This window comes from Culex quinquefasciatus, chromosome 1 (assembly GCF_015732765.1).
Source record: "Culex quinquefasciatus strain JHB chromosome 1, VPISU_Cqui_1.0_pri_paternal, whole genome shotgun sequence".
Lineage (NCBI taxonomy): Eukaryota > Metazoa > Arthropoda > Insecta > Diptera > Culicidae > Culex > Culex quinquefasciatus.
The window spans coordinates 2816062-2826865 of record NC_051861.1 but is presented as its reverse complement, the minus strand read 5'-3'; the positions used below and the strand labels follow the sequence as shown (position 1 = coordinate 2826865).

The following is a 10804-nucleotide window of genomic DNA, read 5'->3' as shown; positions in this document are numbered from 1 at the left end:
CACCCTCACAAATTCACCACCCCACACACAAACACACTCCTCGCACTGTAAAGGGACCTTCCAAAATCCACCCAGCCTACTCTATCCAAACAAACCTTGCCGACGTCGTCCTGTGGTGGTCCTGCCGATCCTGTGGCGTCCGGCGAAGCGTCGCGACGCCTGCGCACCATTTGTTGATATCCTTGTTCGCGCGAATAAATCAATACAAAGCAAGCAAAAGAAATACCAAACTCAACGACCCAACAGGCAGGCTCTCCTGTTCGGTTCGGTCTTTCAGCCTTGTTGCCTAGTGTGAAGCTAGTAGTGGCAGAGGAAAGGCCCTGAAATTTGCCACCCCCTCCTGTGGAATCTGAGGTTTGTGAGTTAGTGGCTGCGGCGGGTTGACGGTCCGGTCAAGCTAATAAATCTTCGGGGTCTGGACGGACGGATTTAGAGGAGGTTTTTTAAACATGGATGTCGTGGAAAGAGCCGTTTTTGAACGATTTTGACGAAAGTGCAAGGACGACGTGCGAAGTGCGCCATTGTAACGCAGCTTCCCCAGTGTGTGAGGGGAGTTCATCTCGATGAGAAAGAGAGTTCCAGAGGAAAAATGTATCGCAATTAGAAGCACAACATGGTGTCATTAGTTTGGAAGCTTAATCCTACACCGTTTGAAGGGGAGCGTTTTACGTACAAAAACTAAAATGGTGATTTTCTGTAGTGAACAGAACCAACAAATATTGCACAAATAGCCCTAAATCAGCGCGTTAGTATGCAAATCAGTGTTTATAGTGTGTGGGCGCCGAAGAAAAATCAACAATCATTTTGTGAACTAGAGCTGTCTTTTTGGAAAAGTGTATTGTGAACCCATCTCTAGGAAATTGATGTGCCTTTGGATCTTTTAAAGTGGTCCCTGCTATTCACCCCCCGGAGACAAAAAGCATAAAGCAACACTCAAATCGTCCCCTCTACTCTACGTAAATATTGCCCCGATCCTGGTAGAATCAACATAAGATAACACACAACAATCCAAATCCGTACCGAAAAGGAACAGCTTCTTTGCAAAAACAAAAAACAAATGTGTAGCACTGTTTTAGAGGATAAAAGCAGCAAAAATATTTATCACTTTGTGACATTCAGCTTCGTAGCGTGACTATTGTACATCTTTTAAAAGTAATCATCATATCAAAATCGATATCTCTGCTTCAAACAAAATATTATACACTAATGTGAGTATTGAAAAAACTATTCGTTTGTATCATATATCAAATGACACGTCGCTTTTCCTACCTCTTTCCAGAATCATATCGACAATTTATATATACACAAACACAAATTTTATCCCACTCAACTGGTAGCAAAGAATATACTTCTATATACATAAATATTTTAACAAGCGTAGTGAAATACTAGTGACTAAACTAGAGAAAAAAAGGAAGAAGAGCAACACAGACAACCATCAACAAGTGGGCCAAAAACAAAGTTTTCTAACCAACCAACAACCAAACAAAAAAAAAAAAGAAACAAAAAACCGTAATCAAAGCAGGCAAGGACGCAAAAGCCATGAAACGCCGCAACGACTACAAGGTGGCCATGGCCGAAAGCATGGAGCTGGAACCGCTCGGCGGCATGGACAGCAGCAAACCGTCCGAGAGCAAACGCAACGGGATTAACAAGTATGGTAAGTGAGGAGGAGCAGGAGGAGGCGAGGGAGTCGTCGCGATGACCCTCGGCATTTGGAATGTTTGCAGAATGATATTTTACTGGAGTTTTTAAAGAGTGCCAAACAGTAAGAATCGTCAAAAACGGGGGTTAGAACCACCTCCCACCACAAAGTGGTCAACTTAGGTGTAGGGTGAAGGGTGCGATTTCGACACACATATCCCATTTAGTTTATTTGAGCAAAAAAAGGAAAATTTATTTGTTGTTCACCATTTTATCGTAAATCAATTATTTAAATTTAATTGTCCCGACCTCACATTGATTTACGTGAAACTTTGTCCTAAAGGGTATTTATGGTCTCTGATCGCGAATCCAAGGTCCATTTTTCGATATCTTATGACGGTGAGGCTGTAATCGTGAGACATGTCATTGCATTGGGAAATTTTATGTTCTTTTGGAATCTGCAATAGCCCAGAGAGGTCGTTTTTCATATACAGTCCAGACTCGATTATCCAAACCTCGATTAACCGATGTTTCAATAAAAAATGCATTTTTTCTATATTCCATCACCGCCATTTTGGACGCCATCTTCGATTTCAAAATTTTAAATCACTTTACAGTATACTTTACAGTATTACTTATTATACAAAATGACTTCTTTTGTCAAAGAAAATGCATGGAAAGTATTATACTATTTAAAAAAAATACAAATAAAAGACGATTTACCAAAACGTAGAGGAATAATAATATGCTAAAATACATTTTCTAACGAATAAAATCTTTAATCTTTAATCTTTTTATTTTCTAATTAATTTGAGCCACCCTAATCAAATATTATATCCTCAGCTGTTTTACTACTTGAAACAGGTTATGTATTTTATTTTTCTTTCTATGCGAATTTAAAAAAACGTATCTTATAAGAATGAACGAATATGAACCACCCTAGGTCATCTAAGACCACCCTAGTTGCCATAAAAACCAGGTTCGACCACGTTTGTCCACAAACCAATTTTACCTGCATTTGAGCTCACTAAGAGCAGTTTTGATACTGATTAATGCGATATTCATGTAAATTTTCTCATAGAGCATGGTACAAAATCTCATAAAATGACCATTTTTAAATCGCTGTAACTTGGGTTTAAGAAAAACCCTTTTGAGATGTTATATTCATATTAAAGAAGAAGTTTTGAGCTTTCAGATGCACCGCGGAGCGTATTTTTTTGTGTCCCCCTCGAAAAGATACAAACATTTGAAAAAGGCCTATTAAAAACTTTAAAAACGCTGTAACTTTTTACCAAAATGACCTAACGACATTTCGTTGACATTTCAAAAGACGCGTATTTTTATGCTCTAAATATGTCCCGAAGACACCAAAATTGCCAAAAATAATAGAAAAAAGATACGCAATAAAAACACTTTTTGATGGGCCACCCTACTGCTTTTCATATAAAATGCTGTAGAATGATCAGATTAAGAGATAGAGATTTGGTGTCTTGGACAAAGTTGTTTGAAATGGCTAGTACTACAATACTGTCGAAGAAAGTATACCTCTATCTCATCTAGAAGCGAAGATAGTTTTTGAAAATATTAGAAATTGTTGGACCACCCTAATATCGTTTTGACCAAAAGATGTAGAATTTCATTTGTAACAAATGTGTCTTAGACACCGAAGCTCGAAAATGCATCCCTGAAACGGACATAAATTATTCCTGCTAAATTTGCGTTTCCGACCACTGTGCAGTAGTAGTCACATTTAAGCTCGACAATCAAAAATAAAACAACAAAAAAAAATGTTTTTTGTGATTCGGTTATTCGATGTTTCGATTATCCGAAGTTGAAATTTTAAGATTAGTAGTAATGTTTTTAATGGAAACACGGCAGACCGGTCAAAAACAGGTCCCGTTCCCCGTTGCAAAAACAAACAACTCACAGTGTTTTTAACCGCTCGCAGTCACTTCATGCACTCATACATTATAAATGTCATGCTGCCGGAGAGAATCCGTCGTTCTATACGGAGGGGGAGGGTTTGGGGTGGTCTGCACTTTATCTATGAGCCGAGCATCAAAGCAGGCTCTGAGGGTGGTGGTTTTGGTGGTAGTGGTGGTCTGTGACCATGGAAACACCGCTGCTGCCGCTATCGAAACGCCGGAAAATGATGAAAAATATAAAATAGGGGGAGAAGGAACGCGATCCTGAAAGTCGGCATTTTCCGATGAATGTGAGAGAATGCAGGACTATTTCGAGGTTATTTTCCCGTCTACAGGATGGAAACGAAAATTGCATTACTCGAGGGGGCTTTCATCAATTAAATTCGCGCAAACAGGGAACATCCGGTCGCATTTTTTCTCGCAGAGCTTAAAAGGTTTTTTTATTGGTTGTGAACTGTTGGCGCCTACTGCGAACCGTGCTGGTGGCACGGTGCTCTACAGAGAATGGGGTTAAGTAGACAGGAAGTGGCATCCTCTTTAGGCACCTGAAGTGGGATGTGTGCTTATGTCTGTGTGTTAAGTATAATTAATGTGATGGCTGTGGTGACACATTTTTTCACGATTTTCCACTTTTATGTGCCAGTCGTGTGTATATGTATTGTGTATTGTGTATACTGAAATTCCCGGGAGTTTTCAAACAAATGGCTCTCGGAATGAGGATGGAAAGGTTAAGTGATGATGGTTGAAACCAGTTGGGATTTTGAAGAGCACGTTAAAAGAGAAATAAAATAAGTTTTCAATGTTTGGTCGATGCTTTCAAGGAAATCTTCCACATCGAATTTCACCTTAACGGACCCAACTAGTCAAATCCAAGTAGGCGGCCTTAAAAGCCACCGTAACCACCAGCGATTTTTCGATGGTCCTTCACACAAAACAAGAATAATTTACACAGTCGACATGAAAAATGAGATTGCCTCGAGATAAGGCACACTCCAAACAAACAAGGAAAAGTCGTTACCTTTTGCGTCACAATTTGAACCCATGTTGGTGGGTTTTTGTTAAATATGTTGCCCGTTGTCACATTGGGGAAAAAATGATCCAAGGAAATTCACCTAGCAGAATTTACGATAAAAACTCTTCAAACCAAGAAAATAAATTTGTCATTTGAATATTTCATCAAACTTTTAGCAACTTGCGAACTATTTGTGGAACTGAAGCGTTCAATTATTGACATACTTTTGCAAGTTGTACAACATCCGTCAGTCATTCTTTTGCAACAAAGAAGCGAAACAACTAGGTGATAAACTTTCAAATGTGCACACGTACTCGCCGCACAAATACAAGATAATCCTTTCTTCTAGCAAACGATTGCCAGTCAAAAAAAAAATGCATAAAATACATGTTCAAAGTACTTCTCCAAAAGGAGGCCACCATGTTATGCTCGTAAGCTTTTTATCACAGAGATGTAACAGAAAGAAAAAAACGGCGAAAAACAATGTATACGACCTCCCTTCAAAAGCTCAATCCCTCACACACATATCATCGCCAACATCATCACTTCATCCGTATTAAAAGGCTCGACGATCATATTCTGAAATGGTTTCACACCAACAAAAAAGGAGAAAGGTGAAAGGAGGCCCCCTCTTTGCTGCGAGGAAAAAAAAAGTGGGAATAGTTGAAAAATATAATCCTGAAACGAGCCTACATTATCTTCACCAGCCTGGAAAGGGAGCTGCTACCCGAGAAGTTGTTCCTTCTATGTGTGTTCAGGGGGTGTTTGTGTGCACCTTTTGCCGATACGGGGTGTTGTGTTGAAAGCCGATAGGGGAAGGAAGTTAACCGTCAGCATCACCAACAACCACCCACCCACGCGGAAAGCGGCAGTGCCGTTCGGTGGAAAACAATTGGGGCACTGTAACAAAATGAGTTTGTTGAAACTTTTTTTTCTAATTTTTATGAGATAAAAAAGGGGAATTTCGAAAAAAAATGCAGGGTACACTTTCTTCATATATTTTTGAAAATCTTGGATCTTATGAAAAATAATGTGAAATAATTTTCGATGCCAAATTTTGTTTTGCAGCTCAAAATAAATTGTTTCATTTTCCGTGTACCCATTTTTCCTAAACAGCTTTGCCGAAGATACCGAAACGTTCAGAAATACCTTTCCAAGACAATGATTTTCGAACATTCACATTCCTTTTTGTATGGTGATGGTGGTTGTTGTTTTATTGGAGAGGCAGCTTTCATTTTTGAAGTCCGCTTTTTTGTTTTTTGAACGGTCCGAAAGTTTGTATAAGGCTTTCTAGGCCCAGTGAAAAAATATAATTTAACTCAAAAATGATGAACTTCTCGTCACAGTGTCCTGATGCAAACAATGACCGAGCTCGAGCTGTCACAGCCCTGCTGAAATATGTTGGCTGACATATCGGGCGGTCAGTAAAAAAAAACCAGCTAGAAGTCGCCTGACAAAAACCTTTTGCTAGAAAGAGATAGGAAACCTGATGCAAACAATCGTCCAGCTGTAATGTAAACATACTTTGAATGTATTGGTAAATTTCTGACTAGAAAGCCTTATGGAGTTTTGTACGGAAAAACAAAAATAACTAAAATCGCTTCTTTTGACATAGGGATGTTTTTGCTTTTGTCTTTCAAGAACAAAGAGTCAGGAACAAATTCGCAATTCGCAATTCGCAATTTTCAGTGTAAGAACGGGCCTTGACCGATCTTATGCACCAGGTTCCCGACGAACACGCACTGCCCTTACACCTACATCTCACCCTTGCTCTGAGTCAGTACGAGCAGCACGCTAGAACACGCTTTGAGTGTTCGTGCCAGGCATGCACACCTTCTTTTCCGGTTACGCATTTTAACTCGGCCGGGGGTGGTACATTACGTAGGGTTTGATGTAAGTATAAGCGCCTAACCATTTAAAGTGTGCCTAACAACTTTCATTAAAGCAAAAACTGTTTTATTTTTAGTTTGAATTCAAAAACTAATTGTTATTTACTGTGTATTGTTTTCTCCTGAAATCTTCCCTATTGTTGAGTCGTGTTTATCTGTTGCTATTTCTTTTGTCGCGGTGTTTTGTTACAATATTTTGGTCCTAAGCATCTTAGAAAAGTTTTCAAAAGTACAATAGTAATATTTGTGTTAATCCTTTAATCATTCCATAAATTGAGCAAGGGCTCGAACCTCACTTGCTTAAGAAAAAGGTGAAGTTTCAAAACAATGGACAGTGAAGGAAACATACTATGTAAAGAATCAATAGTAAAAGAAAGATAGTAATTTATGAAGAAGATAAAGAAATTAACAATAGTTAATGAAAAGAGATAACAAACAAGCTTAGATTATTGTTATGATGGGCAATTTACAGGGAAGATGAGAAATTATTGAAATAGATAAATAAAGAAAAGGCACATGATAAACAAAATTGACATCGCTGCCAAATTAAGGGAAAGCAGACAGTTTGTTACAGCAGCATCAATTGGTAAAATAGAGTGGAAAAGTGTTGAGAAATAAGAGAATCAAATAAGTAAAATCGAAATCAAATGGAGGATAGTAAACAGAAGCTGCGTTAGAGAATCAGTTAAACAAAATTAACAGAATATAGATGATAGATAAAAACGGAAAGAAGAGAAACCCCGTTGTGTGATGTTTCAGGTACATCCACAGCAGTTGACTCAACATACTGCGAATCAAAACAATACCGTCTACAATCACAAATTACTTCCCTTTCCCACATTGTCGCGCCCCTTTCTTTTAGCCGTCTCGACTTTGACCCGCGGTGGTCAAAGGTTTACGATCCGTTTCCACAGGCCACCAGCTAGGTCATCATGAAAACCAAGCCAACGTGGAGGTAAGAAAATAGGACACTTGCAAGGAACCAGAGCTATACTGTCTTGATCAAGAAAGATCTAACAGGACTACGGACGTAGTCAGTGACGCTCCTTCCAGGATGTTCCTTGCCTGAGCGTCAACTGAAGAGGTATTATCAGCATCATTCGCACTTGGCCTGCAAAGAGTCAGGAACAAAGTTAAAAAATACAAAATCTTAAAACTCGAAATTATGTGAAATTCTAGAGAACTATCTTTTGACAATAAAGTTGTTTTCAAGAATTTCAACACATTTATACGTTGAGTTTGTAATATTTCTTATGAATTTAATTGATATCTCATATTTCAAACATCAAATAGAAAATAAAAATCATGTATTTATTCTAGTGAGGTCGTGATACATTTAAATATATTTTATCCAACAGACTGAGACCAGCTCTGCTAGAATATTTCGTGACCGGGGGTAATGCTAATACCTCTCTATTGCGCCATTTTCTTTTCATCGTGACTTTCATAAATGTTATACTGTTATCAGATTAATTGAGTTCTGCTCATGCAGCACCTTTTTTTTTATTAAAAAACACTCTGATGGTTTATAACTCCTATGCATTTACCGCACAAACCAAAATTTGATAAGGACTCCAATCACTTATCTATGGTTGGTTAATCGGCAAGCAAATCGGCAAGCGTTACATTTCTAGTTACTAAGTACGGTTAATATTGTCAAGAAATGTGCTTGGGCGTAATCTTTTCGCCAGACTTTCCATCAAGCTGTGTTAGATTGGATAATCATTAAAAATAAAGGTCAAATTTAAACTTTTCACTGTGCCACCGCAACCACCCACGACCGCTCCAGTCAATCTTTTATTCTACAACCATATCAGCGCGCGCTCGGCAGGATATCACAATAACTTGGTATAGGTTCGCTAGGACCGTGTTCTCCGGCCAAGAAGAACATCACCATAGAACAAAAATATAGCCACCACACAAGATTTTGCACCGGACATGCGCACCTCCGTACAGCTGTCAAAAAGTGACACTTACCAACACTCCGATCGAATTCTCCCATTCTATGGGAGATTTCGCGTACGTGTGTGCCGTTCTGTACGTGTGCACCGCGCGGCGACTGGTGTCTACTGCTGCCATCATTGCAGAACAAGTAACACACAACACTTGGCCGCGGTCGTCCCAATCATCCACACACACACATTGCCTCCTGCCATCATTCCCGGATTTTCTCGCGTGGTTCCGTTCCGGGGACCACTTCCGGGAGGTTCCTCCCGATATCTGCCGTAACGGATTTGAAGACGGTGTTCTTTCTAGTTTTAAGATTGTGAGTGTACGTGCGTGCGCGACGGAAGTCAGTGCTTTTCGGATCCAGCCAACGGGAACCACTTTTTTCTCCTTCTTTTTCGTTCGAATCCTTCATCTCACATCCTGACAGACAAACTTCGCACGAACGGAATTACCCGGGACCGGTGGACAGAGCAGCATCCCTACCCGGTTTATTGACAAATCGAGTCCTCGAGGGAAGAGCAGATAATCATATTTTCTTGCATGCTTTTATGCAATTAGTGGTGTAGCGGAAATTGCTTTAAAATCTAACTTTAGAGCGGAAAACTCCGGAGGGGGGCCGACCATGGCGCAGGAAGTTGTGTTGGTGAATCTGTGAGCAAGAAAGTGGCATCAAGGACAACGTGGTCCTCGTATAGAAGAGAAAAAAACGGGAATTCCCCGGGGTCATAAAAATTTCAAATTAATGCGAATCTAAAATGGACGTCCATCAACAAACGTACGCAGCATAAGAAGAGCCAGAAGAAGAAGATGAAGGGCGGCCGAAGGGTGGTCGGAAAAGTCGCCCCTTCTTCCAACGGTGTGATGGTGTTGGTGTGAGCGAGAGCGAGAGAGAAAAAAAAGGGAGAGTGTGAGTGTTGGTCCTACGAGGAATCCTCGGCACAGCCGTCGCGACGCCCGCAGGCAGGCAGAACATAGCAGGCTGGGTGGTTGAGGCTGGCAGAACAGCGCACATGTGTTTATCAACATTTCATGAGGTGCGAGACGTGCGACGCTCGGCAACAACAACAACAGCAACCACGGCGTCGACGTCGATTGGGGGTCCTTTTTCGGCCAGATTTGTGACCGGTGACGATTTATGGTGCGTGTTTTATGTGTGTGACTGGGCATTAAATTGATTGGCCTTCCGGAGGACCAACAACAGCACAGATTGACTAACATTATCCACGCACGAAAAAAAAACGACTGCGGAAGGGGGAGAGGAAGGTGGTGGAAGTGGTGGTGGTGGTAAAAGCTGGCCGGAAATCACCGCCAGCAGCAGGGGGGCCCCGTCAAAGTGTCTGTGGTTGGAAGCGGTGGCCCTGGCGGCAGTAAGATCTGGCGACGCGAGCGGATCGGCATGACGGAGCCCGATTCCGACGATGTGGCGTTTCTCACAGGTGAATGAATAAATGATAGGAAGGCACGCACGCACGCACGAAATCGCACGGATTGAATTTCACGAGGGCTGGAGGGTGTGAAATGTACATTTAAATTCAATCAATGCGAAATTGAGCAGTTTTCGCACACGGGCAAGAGGCAATCTATCGATTGGATGGAGGGAGATATTGTGTGTGTGTGTGTAATATGATTAGAGATTTATTTACCTTTACGATGTCTTGCATAATTTATTTCTAGGAGGGAGGATAACTTCTTTGTATGCCATATGTTGTATCAATTATATATGGTAGCGAAATTAGTAATCTTTCGAACTGATGGCTAAAAGTTAAGTTTTCTAAGCAATCAATAAATTTTATAAGTAACTTTATTATTGCAAACAACCACAATTATTTATTTTTTTATGTTTCAATTGAGATGTTCAACATTTGTCTTGTAAAACTCTTCTACAAATCAAATATAAATACTTTGTCAAATACAAATACTTTGTCAAATCTAAAACAAAAACAGTATGTAAAATTAAATTTTGTTATTGAATTTACACTGAAACCTTCACGCTGCAAAAATAGGAAATGCCGTACTCAGCTTTATGTAGAATTGGTCAATTCGGTGTCTAAGTAAAATGTAAAAAAAATCTCAATTTTGTTCTAGGTGGGTAAATTTGGATTTATTTGACGCGGAAATTTTTTAGGTAACCCTCGGTGCGGATTTTGTGCTAGATTTTTTTTTATGTTTTACAAAACAGGAATTTTATTTTAAATTTAACAATATCGACCTATTTGTACAGTCAAACTAGTTTATCCAAAGTCTTCAAAAACCTTTCACTTCACAAAATCGTTTAATAAATCATCACCTTCATTTAAAATTTACAATCTTAACTTAAAGTGATATGTCAATCTATAAAAACCGGTTTAACACCAAAAATAAATTTTAAAATTAACGATTTTTTT

At 39.7% G+C, this 10804-nt stretch overlaps 1 protein-coding gene across 2 annotated transcripts in view; it reads left to right on the top strand.

Moving 5' to 3' along the window:
- Nucleotides 1–233: 233 nt before the first annotated feature.
- Nucleotides 234–10804, top strand: part of LOC6035197 (endoplasmic reticulum aminopeptidase 2) — a 28983-nt gene continuing 18412 nt past the window's right edge. The window contains exons 1-2 of one of the 2 annotated variants that reach the window (XM_038255580.1): nt 234–1208; nt 1280–1660. In XM_038255580.1, the coding sequence (XP_038111508.1) occupies nt 1543–1660 (118 nt within the window). In that variant the 5' untranslated portion in view covers nt 234–1208; nt 1280–1542. Of the gene's footprint in view, nt 1209–1279; nt 1661–8531; nt 9857–10804 lie in introns of those variants that run through there. The other variant, XM_038255584.1, reaches the window with a different exon arrangement.